At 51.3% G+C, this 15,029-nt stretch overlaps 2 protein-coding genes across 3 annotated transcripts in view; one reads left to right on the top strand and one right to left on the bottom strand.

The window, feature by feature from the left end:
* The first annotated feature begins 246 nt into the window (after positions 1-246).
* On the top strand, positions 247-3,307 carry PLAAT1 (phospholipase A and acyltransferase 1). Its single transcript, XM_056359109.1, has 4 exons — positions 247-299; positions 750-938; positions 1,136-1,404; positions 1,783-3,307. The coding sequence occupies exons 2-4, from the start codon at positions 818-820 to the stop codon at positions 2,104-2,106; spliced, it is 714 nt and encodes a 237-aa protein (XP_056215084.1). The 5' UTR covers positions 247-299; positions 750-817; the 3' UTR covers positions 2,107-3,307.
* ATP13A5 (ATPase 13A5) overlaps positions 2,954-15,029 on the bottom strand; it is a 35,902-nt gene continuing 23,826 nt past the window's right edge. For both annotated transcript variants that reach the window (XM_056359104.1, XM_056359103.1), the window contains 11 exons: positions 14,473-14,595; positions 13,586-13,665; positions 12,558-12,600; positions 11,607-11,716; positions 10,813-10,909; positions 9,707-9,779; positions 8,911-9,085; positions 7,724-7,914; positions 6,118-6,206; positions 5,240-5,320; positions 2,954-4,523 (listed from right to left, as the gene is read on the bottom strand). In XM_056359104.1, the coding sequence (XP_056215079.1) occupies positions 4,323-4,523; positions 5,240-5,320; positions 6,118-6,206; positions 7,724-7,914; positions 8,911-9,085; positions 9,707-9,779; positions 10,813-10,909; positions 11,607-11,716; positions 12,558-12,600; positions 13,586-13,665; positions 14,473-14,595 (1,263 nt within the window). In that variant the 3' untranslated portion in view covers positions 2,954-4,322. The remainder of the gene's footprint in view (positions 4,524-5,239; positions 5,321-6,117; positions 6,207-7,723; positions 7,915-8,910; positions 9,086-9,706; positions 9,780-10,812; positions 10,910-11,606; positions 11,717-12,557; positions 12,601-13,585; positions 13,666-14,472; positions 14,596-15,029) is intronic.

Below are 15,029 nucleotides of genomic sequence, written 5' to 3' on the forward strand. Positions count from 1 at the left end.
GCCGCGATGCACACGCCTGCTTTGTAACTCTCCCCGAGTTCCAGATCGGCCCCCACACGCCGGCACGACCACCGGGGTCCTCTGGAGCCCCGAAGGAAACCCCGGGCCGCAGCCCCAGCAGCGCCCCCAGCAATGCCTTTGCCCTGCAGCGGCCACGGGCAGCGCCAGCCCGGCGCCGCCCGCCGCGTTCAACGGGCCTGGCCCGGCCCCGGCCCCGGCCGCGCCTGCGCCGCCCCCCCCCCTCCCCCTTCCCCCCCCCCAGCAGGCAGGCACCGTCCCGACGGCCGCGCAGGGCTGCGGTGAGCGGGGCGCTGCGGGAGGGGGGGGATGCGCGGGTGGGCGAGGGCTCTGCCAGCGGGGTGCGGCCCCCTCCGGGGTGCCGGCTGCTGCAGGGGTTTGCTGAGCTCCCGGCGGCGCCCCCAGGGCCCGGGGGCGGCGCTGGGTACCCCGGCACCCCCACCGCGGGGGAGCTGCGACCCGCCGCCCGGAGCTGGCCCGGCGCTAGCAGAGCCCCGGGGGAGCGCGGCGGGCGGGGACCGGCGGGGCGATATGGCGTGGGCAGCCGGCCGCGGCGAGGGCCGGGCGGTGCCGCTGGCTGCCGGCCCCGGTCGGCCTCGCCCGCAGCCCAGCGCTTTCGCTTCTTGCCCGCGGCGGCACCCCCGGCCCCGCAGCTGCAGCTGGTGCCGCTCCGCGACGCTCCCGTGCCTGGCCCTGACGGTGTCCCCTCTGCCACCCCCTGCGCGCCCCAGGCCTCCTGTGCCTTGCCCCGAGCCGGCCCAGCCAGGGGGGACACGCGTCCTGACCGCGCGCTGCCGGGATGGCAACCGCCGGCCGCTGCGACCCCCAGCCCGGGGACCTGATCGAGATATTCCGGCCCGCGTACCAGCACTGGGTGCTCTACCTGGGGGACGGGTATGTCATCAGCGTGACGCCCATAGGTAAGGCTGGCGCAGCCCGGCGGGGCGCGGAGGGGGCTTTGGGGGGGACCTGGGAGGCTCTGGCTCCCCCCGTGGGCTGGTGGTGGACCCCAGTGTGTGTAGATGGCCTCTGCAGGAGCCAGCCAGAAACCCCGCTGAGGTCTTAGGGGAGCCAGCCTGCCCTGCCCGGCTCACCCCGGCCCTGCCCCCCCCCCCAGAGGAAGGGCCTTCAGCCACTCTCGCCAGTGCCAGGTCCGTGCTCAGCAGAAAGGCCCGGGTGAGGATGCAACTTCTCAAGGACGTGGTGGGAAACGACAGCTACCGCATCAACAACAAGTACGACAGCACCCACACCCCACTCCCGGTGAAGACGATCATCAGGCGCGCAGAGCGCTACATCAACCAGGATGTGTCCTACGATGTGCTTAGCAGCAACTGCGAGCACTTCGTGACGCAGCTCCGCTACGGTGAGGGGGTCTCCGACCAGGTAAGTGACATGGGGGTAAACCCCCATGCCTCACGGGGACCTCCTTGCTGCTCCATGAGAGGCTGTGAACCAGGGCACAGCCCGCAAACAGCACGGGGGACAGCAAAGCACCACCAGGTGTGGCTTCCAAACCGTCACCATCTCTGGCCTCACTGGAGACATAGGACCAGGAGGCTCGCTATGGTCTGCCTGCACCCTGGTAGCACCCTCGCGCTGAATGCCATAGCCTAAGGCTAAATGCCTGGCTGTCACCCCTCCTACTTATGGGCAGCTGTCTCATTCATTTAATTGCCTTGATTATCCTTGCCTGCTCTTCATTAGCATACCTGGCAGTAAAAAAAAACCACCACCTCATCGTGTCTTACTTCCCCTTTACAGGTCAGACGAGCGGTTGGTACTGTTGGGGTTGTAACAGCTGTTCTCGGTGCCGTCTCCGTGCTGGGCTTGGCCTGGAGCAGATCCAGAGAGAAAACACTACTGACGGGCCAGCGGGAGGAGCTTGGAGCAGAGCTGGGAGCCACCGACGGGGAGTTTGTGGCTGCAGCTTCACTGAAACTTAGGAAAAACTGTGCTGCGCTTGCCGAGAGCAGCACTGGCCTGTTTGCCATATCTGCTTTTATTTCATTGCCTCTGATTTTTGTGGGTAGTTTGGGAGTGCTTGCAAGCAAATTCTTCATCCTCACACACCCAGTGCTCTGCTGAGGGCTTCCTGTACAGATCCTGCTTTTGTTGGCTGCATCCTGTAAATTACTTCCTCTAAATAACCTATCTTTTCTTCTACTTTTGATTAAAAAAACATTTTACATATATTTATATATATTGAAAAAGCTTTGCTGAGACTTTATTGTGTGTGCTCCAGCTGATGGCCTGTGGCAGTGGATAAGCCCAGGTTCCCAGGCCTGCGAAAAGGGCAGGCAGGGCATGCACTGTGTCTTGGAGCCTGCACAGGTGGTACCTAAACTGAGCTGCTTCTGCAAGGGCAGGAGGCACGAAGGAAGAGCAGGTCTTACAGGCTGTATCCCTCAGTGTCCTAAATAACTGCTGTGGCTTTGGCATGATGGTGTTAGCTCAGTTTTCTCTTGCCTGGAAGGCATCCCTTTCCCTGACTCCTCTGACTCCCTTTGGGAGCTGCAGACCCCCAGAAAAAGCCCAGCCAGCTTTTTCCCTGGCAGCTGTTTGTTCTGCACTGAGGCCACCGCGCCACTGAAATTTCCCTCTTTGTGCCTGTAAGTGCATTCTACTGCTTGGGCTACCAAAGCACTGAGGTTTAAAGAAAGACCACCATGGATTGAAAGGGCAGCCAGGAGCCTTTGCTGCCTGGAGCTGGGGGCCGTTGGCTTTTCAGTGACCAGAAGTTGAATTTAAGCAGTTTGTAGCCCCAGCACAAGACTAATCTTCCTCCAGCCAGCAGGAAGACAAAGCCAGGATCCCTGCAGGTGGGCAACATTCCTGGAGAATGAGCTATGCCATGCCTGTGTGCCCCATCTCCAAATCCACAGAGCCTCGCTATTTCCTTGTCACAAAGCTGACATGAGGCTTTTCTTAAAAGAAAACTGTTTTGAAGAAATGTGGTTTATTACTCTTTGCCAGGAGTATCTATCTTACATGTTTGGAACCATGTTATTTGCAGACCGCATGTAAGAAACTAAATCCTGCGTTGATTTTTGGCACAGGCAAATGCCTGGACTGTAAGAAGAGATGAGAGCACAATAGCTGTCAGTAAGAGGCTTGCTAATTATGTACATAATGGGATCAGAAGCTTTTTTTAAACATCAGTTGATTCAGTGTTTGAAAGAACGAAGCCAAGACTTCTGGTCATATTTTGTAGTGCCCTCTTTTTAAATTTAAATAAAGTTCTTTTTTTAATATGGGAAAACATATAATAAAATTGAGCCTGACAGTCCTTTTTTGCTTCCTTCAAATGTAATCAAAAGTGGTTTTGTGGCTAAACTAATTAGGTGGTTGAACAACTTGAAGACTAAAGAGGAAGCACAGAGGGCCTCAGCCTCTTGCACCTGTCCAGCAGCCGTGTGCTGGAACACGTTCAACCCGCCGCTTCTTGGCGTGACCTAGTTAAAGCAAAAAGCCAAGGCTTAGCTCTGCTTTTCTGCTGTGTGACACCAAACCTGAGCCAGGACCTGCAGTAGCAGAGCATGAACTGGGTTGGGGGGGAGGGCACGGGGGGATATGTGTGCAGCAGCTGTGCTGTCCTCTGCCTTTGCAAGTTTAAGTGGGGCACATCCTCACCAGCCTTCCCAGCCTGGTCTTACAGCAACCTGTGAGCTTTAACCTTTCCTGTACTCAGAGCATTATGCCTGCAAGAACTGGCAAGGGAGACCTGGGTGAGCATAGCCTATGCACCCTCTCACATCTATAATTCACTCTGGGTGCAAGAAAACTGGAATTACTTCATCTGGGGAACTTCCCTGCAGCTCTTGGAAGCTACAGCGTTTCACTGAGCACAGGGTATTGCAACTGTGTGCTTGCTGCTCTGTGTGGTCAGGATTAGGTCACTTATTACGGATTGCCTTCGCATCAAGCCTGATGGATGCGGTGACATGGTTTGACGGAGCAGTGACTGAAACACGGAGTGAGCATGACGTGGAGCAGCAGAAGCCATCACTTTGCTGTATTCAGTATTTTTGAGGCTTTGTAGATGTTGGCAAGACCTGAGACCTGCTGTTGCCATGGAATAGAGTCAAGGCTGTAATTTTACCAGCAGCTGAGAAATTAATCCTTGCCTGTGCTCCAGGGCACAGCCAGCACAGGCCCAGCCTGCCCCTGAATGGATGGGTTTGTGCAGGGATTTCAAACACCTGAATCTGGTGCACATCAAAGGATGAAAATCTGGGATGTTCAGTGCAAGCCAGGGAAGCTGGTAGCACTGCGCAGCCCCGGGCTTGGCTGCAGGGTCTCACCTAGTCCTTGTCACTGTTTTCATAGGTGGGGTTAATGTAAGCTGCTTCCATGCTTTTTGCTGCAAAGTCTTTTGTGTTTACAGGAGGCCAGCTGGGATCCTTCTGCAGCATCCTCTGCCATTTTCGGTACTGGCTATTTGACTGGTACCCAAACCAGGCTTTCAGCAGCAGCCAGAGGTGCTTGTTCTGCAAAATAACGTCCTGCAGAGTGACAGTACAAGGTCAGTGCTGTTGCCCTTCACTGGAAGGGAGGGCTGCTTGGGGACAAAATGCTATATGTACAACCCCCCTGAGCCCCATGGCGCTGGGCGGCTGTGTGTGCACCCCTTCGGTATCACGGTTGCAAATGCCACCTTCCTCATCCACAGGAAGGCTCTGCTCACTTATATCAAGCAACACTGGTCTCTGTTTAGCTGAAGGGGATAATCAAGGCAAGATTCTCCTCCTAGGGCTGTGGGACAAGCAGGCACTGCTGCTCCTTGCAGGGGACAATACCCAGTGCTGGCTACAGCCAGCCTTGACCCACAAAACACTTTAGAGCTTAGTCATTACTGCAATATCCAACAGCACAAGCTAGCACAGTCTCTGGCCCGATCGACTGTAGGACAAGAGGGAAATGGCGGTTTCAAAATCACGGCCAAGTGCCTGACCCGTGCTGTGGTCTACTCCCCTGCGGGCTCCTCCTGGGCAGCTGCGCTTCAGCTCGCTCCCTCCCTAAAGGCTTAAGAGCTGTGGTCTAAATTATCTCGTGGGCTGCGTAAAAAGGATTTGATTGGCACACATCAAGTCATAAGGGGGGGGGGGGGGAAAGCCTGAGGGCTTATGCTTCTGCAGGTGGGAGAGTGTGGCTGCAAATAGGGGTAGAAAGACCTGACCAGATGCTGCTCCTGTGCACCCCAGAGAACAAATGCACTCACCTCTGTAAAAAAAGATACACAAAAAGTGACCAAGAGCATCAGTAAGATGTAAACTCTCCAGACCACAGGAGTACAAAGAAACTGTCGGAAAAGACATGAAAAGCAATTAGGTTTAAATGTCTTGCCAAGATTTGCATCTGTTCCTAACGATTTGAGAAGCTAACATTTTCCCAGTGGCAAGCACGAGGAGACAGTAGGAAGTGACAGTAATTCCTTGTCACTGAAGGTTTGATGCCATATTCCCCATAGCACAGAGCTGCCTTACTCAGATCAAGTGCCTGGGGTAGGATCTGGTGCCCAAATACTTATGGGGAGCGGCAGCTAATGCACAACGTGCGGCTCCTCTCCCTCTGTGCATGCTCACCCTAATGCCAGGCCTCCACCCAAATCTGCCCCGCGCAGGATGGCCAGGCATAAGCCACAGGGCTCGGCCATTCCTGATGTTGAGCAGCACAGCTGGAGGCAGCTGCCTGCCCTGTGCCCTGGCTGAGCACCAGGGAGGACCACGGCAGCCCGGCATGAGCTCATGGTGCTTTAGGAGGAGTGGGCAGCAACGATCCCCGCTGATCACATCTCTGGCCAATGAGCCTCCTCCAACAGGCAAAACCACAGTCCTTCCTATTGTGCTTTTCTGTTAGGAAGAAAAGCTCAGCAAGCTATAAGCACTTTTTCTTCTCCTGGTTGCAGCCAGAGGAGGGGGGGTTACCTCATTAATCAAGCCTTTGTCAGAAGGATGTTAGAGAAGTTTGAAAGGGCTGCTCAATCAGAGCAGTAAATTAATTTCCAAGATGACCATAGCTGTAGCTTCTGCGTGCTTAGCTAAAGAGCCAGAAAAATACGCGGCATGAAAAGGAAACCCACGTTTCGTTTGTACTTACCTGCATGGCACTGTACACAGCATCCATGTCGGCCAAGAAGAGGAAGAGGCAGGTTGCAAGCTGGAGGGTCAGAAGGACTGAAAATACATCTAGAGAAAGAAGAACATTTGTGGCCCTGGGAAGGAAGGAGGTTGGTGACCAAAGTCTGCAAATATGCTGATGGCACACCCAAATGCTAATGATGTAAAACTGCCCTCGTGTAAAATGCCTTGCTTCCCCCCGCCCCCCCCCCCCCCCCCCCCCCCCCCCGCCAAGAGAAGAGCTATGGAATTCAAACTAGAGGAGCTACTCCCCAGCAGCCTGCTGCAAAGCTCACCACCTACACTATTTTTTCTTGCACAACTGATTTGGCATGTTCTGATTCTTACACAACCACAGAAAAGTGCCTCGAAAGGGCACTGCTGTGAGCTACACCAGCATCTCTTCCCCTGCGCTTGCTCCTCCATGTGCTCATCTCTATGCCTGGGCTGCAGGCAGCAGAGGCAGCTGCTTGTTCTTGTGGGCTGCCCTCCCAGGGAGGGCCAGGCGCTTCTGTGGCTGACAGGGTGCAAAGGTGGGCTATACCTGTGCCTTTCACAGGAAGGGTCTGCCTTTGCATCCTCTTCCAAAGGAGCAGGACACAGAGCAATGGAAAATGGCTCAGACATCCGGAGGTGCCAAACTCCTGGCAATTACCAGGAGCTGAGCATTTTTAACTTATCTGGAAAGTTGGGTCAATAGCTCCCAATGGCCTCCTGGCAACCTTCGCACTGCCAGGGAGGAGAGGGGACAGGGTTGAGCAAGGGCACTGCCCTTTGCTTCCTTCTAGGGACTGTCCTCAAAGAGGGGTAAAAGTCGGAGAAGCATGTGGCACATTTCTCAGCTGACAGAGTCTTCTGTCGCGCCTCAGGCTGGCTGCTTGCAGGGCAGCATCTTTTTGGCCTCACCTGTCTTCTGCAGGTGATCAATGCTCTGTGAAATGAGTTTGGGACCTGCCTATTATCAAAATCCCTAATAAAATCAACTCTGCTAAGATCAAGTGAAGTCCTGCCCTTTCATCCATGAGCAAAAAGCTGCAATTGCAAAGGAGCTATCAGTCAACTGGTAGCCAGAAGGGCTAAATCATCTCTGCAAAACTCAAACAGAAAAAGGAAGGTTATTGTGAGAGGATTTTGGCAGTGGTACTATCACAGGCTTTTCTCTCTCACGTCTGGGAATGGAAGGCAGGCAAGGTAAGACCGTGAATCTCAGAGGAACTGGTTTTGATGTGTGTATTTCGAAACAAATACATCTGATCCTCATATGCTCTCTGTGTTCACAATAATATGCAGTTCTGCACTAAATCCAGCCCATCACTTTCTGGAAAGCACCTATTTTCCAAAACCAAGATGCAGTCCCCTTTCTCAGCTCTGCTGCCTCTTATCTCAAGCATAAGCAGTACTTACTGTGCTTTTTTGAAATGGAGAAGTAGGAGTTCACATAGACCAACAATTATTTTACATGCCAGGAACTGCTGTGGGTACAGAAAAACCCACAGCATCCTTTCCCTTGCAGGCTCTTCTGCCGGGGTTATTTTGAAGCAGCAACAGGAGCCTGCAAGAGGACATGCTACACCAGGTCTACTCACAGTTGGTGTAGATGGGCTTCCGGAAGGGCTTTCCCTTGGAAAAGATGAAGGCCACAATGATGCAGTTGATAGAACACAGTGGCCACAGTGTAGTATTTTCGTAACTGAGGACAGTGCTCTGGGCACCACTGCTGGTACCATTTCCCCCTGGGCTGCTGGAGGACACGGTCTGGTTCCCTGGAGAGCAATGTCTGTAAGGTAACACCCAGCACGTTGTTCCTGCTCTCTCCAGCAACAGTCAGCCGCAAGCAGCAATTCCCTCTTCTTTCCAACCCAGCCTACTGTAGCAACCAGGCATCGCACACAGGAGTGAAAACCGTACATTAAAAAAATAACCACAACCACCCAACAAAACAAAACCAAAAAATTCAGCTTAATTTTCTGGTCTGCACCAAAATCTCGGCTCTCAGGTGGGCAGCGATAGCAGTGTTTGAGACACAGCTATGAGGCTGCATGCCCCAGCTGCCTGCACACCGCTCCGGCACACACACCCTGTGATGCATCCATGCAGTGGCAGGGGAATGGTCCTGGCTGAGCCCCAGCATCTGGGAGCATCCCCACTGAAACACCTTGCTGGGTCTCCTGCCCTACTGGTTCATTTTTGCTTGATGATATGCTGGTCATTAATATGTGTTATAATATATATATTTATATAATACATAATATAATTTGGCTCTGGAATATGGAGAGACTTTTTACCCTTCAAAAACACAGAAGCAAGAGGGCTTCTGGCCTCGCAACCATTTTTTAAGCCAAGTTGGATTTCAGAAAAGCCTGGCCCCAGGGCTGTTTATTTCGCGGACAAGCTGTGCAGCCAGACCCAGGGAGAAGGCAGCAGAGAGGAGTGGAGAGAGGCCACCCACCTGTCCTCACAGGCTCCCCACACCGCTGCCCCAGCACCACCTGACCATGCCAGGGATGGGTGCCCAGTGTGTTTCAGAGGCAGCATTTGAAAAACACACGTGGGTTAGCCCTTGGACTGGCCCTTCAGATTTCAGTGTGGCATCTGCAGCAACTTAATTTTGTCTTAGCAACACTCTACTAAGTATACAAAGAGTTGGGGGAGCAGGGGAGGAACTGTCCCATTTGGGTCCTGCACCATGCCCAGGCTGCGGTGAGGCTGCAGTGTCCCCGCACAGCAGCAATGTCCCTGCATCTGGAGATCAGAGACAGAAGGAAGGACTTACCTCTGGCTGGCCAGCGCCGTGTACCAGGGCTGCTGCTTCACCAGAAGGAAGCCACAGGTTTGCATGATTATGGTAAAGCACACATTGAGGATGATGGAGAGCAGCAACGGAGGGGAGATGAGCTGGCTAGGAGGGCGATAAGGTGCCAGTTTTGGATAGGCTTCAGTCAAGCTCACTGCAGAGAAACCAGAGGCATTTGCAGTCCGTGGCAGCCCAGCCTGCCAGCATCCATCCATGTCTTCTGGGCAAGCAGAGCCACACACAGACACCCACCCCCCCCCCCCCATCCACTCATCACAGGTGAAAGCTGCAAAGCCTGGCCCTGATAAGCAGGCAAGAAATGGCTTTGATCTCTGCTATTTTCTACCCGAACCTTCTCTGAATCCCCCGCTCTGGAAACCACACAGAGAAGATGGGGAATAGCATCCCACCCATGGGGATCTCCATGGGAGTCCAAAAGCCACACTTGGTCTCACACCAGGAATACACAGGAGAGCCAGGAGCTGAAATTACACTGTCTGAGCCCCACTAGCAGTCACCAGAGCAACTGCTTCTCTTCCAGTCAAGTCTCACACCCAAACCCTGTTGGTTACTTACAGAGTTCTGCCACTGTGTTTGCAAAGGACTATGAGCTGAAGCCCACGCTCTGGGCCCTAGGAATTGGTCTATCATCAATGGTTGCGGTGTTACTGACAGCAGAGCTTGGCTTCTCCTTTTAATTTTTATCGGGAAATTCAGTCAACTGTTTACACTCAGACTCTCAAACAGACATAGCTGGCTTCCCTGAGCTGCTTACTTGTTAGGCAAACCAGAAGGGTAATGAACACATCTTGTATCAGATACTGGTGATTCCCAAAGATTTGCAGTTTCTGGAACAAAAACAAAGGCAGCACTACCTGAGAATGGATGACAGCTTTGACAATAAACTGTACCGTGCAATGCTATTTCAGAGCCATGGCATGCCAGAAGCAGCTGCCTCACAGCCCTGATGCAACCCCCTGAGGACTAGCAAGGCCAGCTTGCCAGCTGGGTCCCACTGAAGCCCTCACTGATTCATAGCACTTGTGGGTGATCCAACATTTGAACGTGGCATTTGCATGTTTTTCTACCCTTCTTCCAGCAGATACCAGTGCCCCCTGCACCACTTCGAACAGGTCACGCGCTCCCAGCCCACAATAACAGCAGTGACAGCCAGAGTTTCACTTTGTGCCTGGTTTGAAATGTCTTTGGGTAGTTGCTGCGGCCAATCTAGTGGCTGGGGAAGGTGTTCTCACGCAGTGACCCACCAGCAGTCCCTGTCTCACCAAACCTCGGCTGCACCTTGCAGGTTCACAGCAGCTCGCTGTGTTTTTTGCTCTTCACCTTCTGTGGGACTGTGCGCAGAAGGTGCCCATGAACTGAGGCAAGAGACGTGGCCCAGAGTAAATCCATACATTAATTTCCTTCACTGTTTCCCTTCTTTGTATTAAAATTTTAAAGGATTCATCACATACTGGTGACACACAACAATAATTCTTCCTTAACTACCCTGCTTCAACTGCCTGAGACATTTATTTTTCAAGCTGCATTTCCAGCAGAGAGAGGCAGCTGCTCTTCCAAAGCCCCCATTTTACAGCAAGTCCTGTTCTGCCTCTGGGCCTCCATCCCCAGCTAGGCAGGACCCTCTCCCTTCTAACTCCCTTTCTTCTTTTGAAAGGGGTGAAGCTCAATCACTGAGCTTTCCCCCCGATTCTGGGGTCCCTACAACCAATCTACCCACCGCTGGTAGTTGCCCAGCTTTTCACATCTTTGTTATTCCTTGAAGCCCTGTATGCCTTTTCTTCCCTGCCGAGCAACACCACTAAAGATAAAAGCTTACAGTGAGCATAGCGCATCAATAAGAGATGGGCATGAAGCACTTACCCAAAAGAGCAGAGCGGTACCAACAAACTGAATCAGGCCGTAAAGGGTCAGGTATTTAACCACAGCGAAGGAAGAAACCAAAGCAGCTCGACCTTCCCTGCTCGAAACACAAAACAGAGCTAAACCCCCCACTTATAACCACAGTATTGTGGTTTTAGCGCTACAGATGGTTTCTGCTTTTAGGATCTGTGTTTAGGATCTCTAAGAATAGAAAACCATTCTAATTCCATAGACAAGTATTTTGGCCTTAAGATACTGCAGAGCCACTTAACCACCCTTGATCTGCAGTGGGTTTTTTCTTTGGTTTTACTCTGCAGCTGCAATTTTAATACCTGGATTAAGTTGCTGTTGCTTTTTCATTACTAATTTGCTCAATATTTCTGGGAATCAAGCACATTTCTACACAAACAGGTGTCTTTGCATACATTTGGTTAAATGGCATAATTACTGGCTGCTCCGTGACTATGTGCAGCACATGGAGATATATATATGTATTAAAGTAATGGCAAGCAAATCCATTCTGTGGTCACTGTTATACTTGCCCTTTCACGTGACGCTGCTGCTTTGCCTGTTCCAAAAATACCAGCCACCATAAGCAATACTCTCCCAAAACCACAAAAAAAACCTCCCAGCACTTGAACTTGAGTATCAAAACCAATTCAAAACCCCTGCTCCGTTTTATATAGTTACTGAGGACCTAAGTCTGGTTTCTCAGCACCTTTGAGAGCAGTGCATGCCCACTCGTCACCCTGCACGCTGAGCCCAGGCCAGGCAGCAGCACCCAGCAAACTCACCTGATCAGCTCTGGCACACACCGCACGCTGGGGGTTCGGGAGGTGAAAGGCGAGGACACAGATGCCTCCTGCTCTGACAGCGATATCCCTGCATGTGCCGCTTTCAAAGCCTGAAATCCACGGGAGTCAGAAGATGGAGAGAAATCCCTCCCACCCTGCACAACATGTTTACTGGTGCTTTACAAGTTTTGCTTCGAGTATCCTTTGTAATCGATCTTCCTCTATTCTGTGGCCCAGCTGATCTCATTTTCCAGATATCTTCCCTTCCCTGGAGCTTAAATATTTCTTTAGTTCGTTTAATCCCATTATACCTACTTACAATCCTTTGAACCACCGTGTATGCTGTTTGCCACACTGGAGTTTGTGCATATCTCTTCTGTTAAACAGTCTGCTAAACTATGTAAATTACCATTTTATCCTCTTTCTATTGCTTTCAATCCCCAGTTCATATTTCTTTTATTGTTCTCTTATGAAATCCCCAGCCTTGACACCTCTGGTTTAGTGCTCAGGTGTTGGCAATGGACAACTTTTACAAAGCAAGCTAATGCATTATTATCAAATTATATTATGATAACATCCTATATTATTATTGTATATAATTTACCAGATAGATTATAATATATAATAGATTTTGATAATAGGTAATATAATACTTGTTTTTATGGCTAAGACCCTCAAATATACAATTGTATAAGAAATGTGTAAGAAAAAGTCTCTTGCTCCTGTTTCTGGGAGAAAAAACCCCAAACAGTAATCCTCTGTTATCGTGTGTGTTAGTATTTAAAAAAATGAGTGTAGATAGTATTTTACAGTGATGCACTGACGGAGCACACCCACGGGCTAACTTGGGAAATGCTGGTGACAAGTGATGTCGGGCAGCCTCTCATCACAGCACTCCTTAGGCTGAAAGAGAGGAAATTTAACAAGAATGGGAGATGAGCTCCTACGTACCCCGCAGTCATTGGTGCCATCACCACACATACCCACGTAGTAACTGGTGGATGAAAAAGAAGGAAAACACATAAGCCTTGCACATAGCTGATCCCATGGTTGAGCACCCGCTGGCTTAGCCCCAGTGGGTAAATCAGGGCAGGGACTCATGCTGGCCCTGGAGAAAGCAGCGTCTGTTTCCAGAGGACAAGTTGCATATGGGGAGAGACTGGGGCAGAGTACCCAGAGAAAAATTAGGATTAAGGAAAGGAAAAGCTGCCATTTGATTCCAGACAGCATTTTCCCCTTGGCACCCGGGGCCACAGGAAGGGAGCAGGGCATGCACGTTTGCGGCAGCTCCCGCAGCTGCAGCTTGGCTTTTACTGGCATTTTCTCCTCGTCTGTCTTTGTAGATGCAAAGACACAGGAATTGCTGAAATAATGCAGCAGCTCCCAGGCCACCGCATGTGAGGTCGCTCTGAGAGGGCAGGAAACTTCATCCCCAGAGGAAGCACCTCATCACCAATAATTGTTTCCTTTTCAGAAAGGTGCCACATCTTGTTTATGCTCAGCAAGTAATATCCATAGCTAGCATGAGTCCTGTTTGGGGAAGGAAATATTTCCTAATGGGACCTGGAGGAGCATCCTTTGGGTCAAACTCCTCACTACGGCAGGTTGTTTTCAGCTTTGCTAAAGCTGCAGCCCGGACAGCCCCAGCAGCTGTGCAGGAGTTGCTGGGGTTGGGGGTTATTTGTATACGCAGGGCTCTGCCTCTGTAGTTTTCTCTCAGCCTCCTTTCTTTCTGCCTTCTACATTGCACTGGAAAGAAGCAGTGGCTACGTCTGAGCGAGGGGTGCAGGCTCTCCTGATGCACAGGGATCCCTATAGAGCAACCGGGAAGAAGGTGGCCACAAAGGATGCAAGCAAGGGTCGTGTGGGGAGGAAGGGAGGTCTGGCAAAATGGGCCTGGGGCAGCACTACCTGGGACAGTCACACTTCAAGAAAACATGTTATTGGTTTGGTTCAAAAAGGAAAAAAAAGAACCTTACTCAAGTTTCTGAAACTCTTCAATGAGGCTGGACTTCTGCCCAGGAGACATCCTAGCAAAGACAGTCGCATTCACCAATATCTGCAGGGAAGAGCAACAGGCTGCCTTGGGCAGGCATTTTTGCCTCCCTTGCTCGAGCGAGGTAGGATCAGGTCTCCCTGATGGGTGCCTGACATTTGTAAAATGCTCTAATCCTGTCTCCCAAACCCTACCATGGTTTTACTACCCTTAGGATTAGGGTTTCCTCTAACATCAGTTTTATCTGCCCTGTCTTCTGCCTTGCCCTGTTCCGTAGGAGGTTCTGGGAAGCCAGCGACCACCACGCACTCCACAGTGCCCTTCGGAGCAGCCAGGCATTGTGTTTCCCAAGTGCAGAACAGATGGCTGATGACAGCAGCAATAACACTGCTCAGCCCGAGGTTTCTCCTTCCAGAAAATCTGGCCAGAGAGTATAAAATCTGAAAATCTGTCGCAGCAGCAGCTAATTTATGGACTGGGTGACAGGAGTTGAAGATTTCTGCTACTAGATGTGGGTATTTTGCGTTCCTGATGCTCCTGCCAAGCCATTGCTAGCTATAGTAGTGGCACATGGGAATGGGGTTGATGTTTTTAATTAAACTGAAATTGAGAAGGTGACCATGGAATAACTCCACTGCACAGCTGCTCGCAGCGCTGCAGCCACCCCTGTCGTTTGAGGCCTTAGAAGATGCTGAAAGCAAGCTGTTTGGGTTAAACCTCAGGCACAGTGGGAGGGTGCCCAGAGTTGTCAAAATCTGAAGTGACAACGTTACTGCTACCGACAGAAAAACACCTTTCTCCAGCTGGAACACTACTGCCACTTAATAAAACAGGGAGGGCAAGTAAGAGCTTTGTTTCCTCAGAACTTACTTTTGGCAGCAAGCTGTAGAAGTGCTTTGTAATAACCTGATAGGACTTTCCATTCATTGCAAAATGGTAGTTGCAGGTTTCTCCTTCCAAGGTGATCCTTTCCTCTGTATCAGCACATATGTTCTAGAAAAAAGACAGCATTTATTCTCAGACTGAGGTCATAACATGCCATCTCACTTCTGCCTCATAAGCCTCCCACACCCAGCAGCCAGGGACACAGCCTTCTGCAGCAGCCCTTTGTAAATCTTTACACCTGGCAGTACTTGATTTTCTAGCTGTGTTTCCACACGTAACTAATCCCTGTTAGCCACAGGCTGCTAGTTTAGACACTGAAGTCTGGCACAGCAAATAGTCACACAGGCAAGTGTGTATAATTGCATTAATTTGGAACGCTTCAAGCATGATTGAAGTGGCCACTACATCTGCAAAGCTTTGCCAGTCGTTCATGTTGTTCTGAGCAAAGAACCACTGGATTAATTATTTCTCCCTAACACGTGCACGGCCCACACCACACCTCCATATACTATGGGGTAGATACACACTAGCCCCCAGCTTTC

The sequence above is a fragment of the Falco biarmicus genome, chromosome 13 (assembly GCF_023638135.1).
Source record: "Falco biarmicus isolate bFalBia1 chromosome 13, bFalBia1.pri, whole genome shotgun sequence".
Lineage (NCBI taxonomy): Eukaryota > Metazoa > Chordata > Aves > Falconiformes > Falconidae > Falco > Falco biarmicus.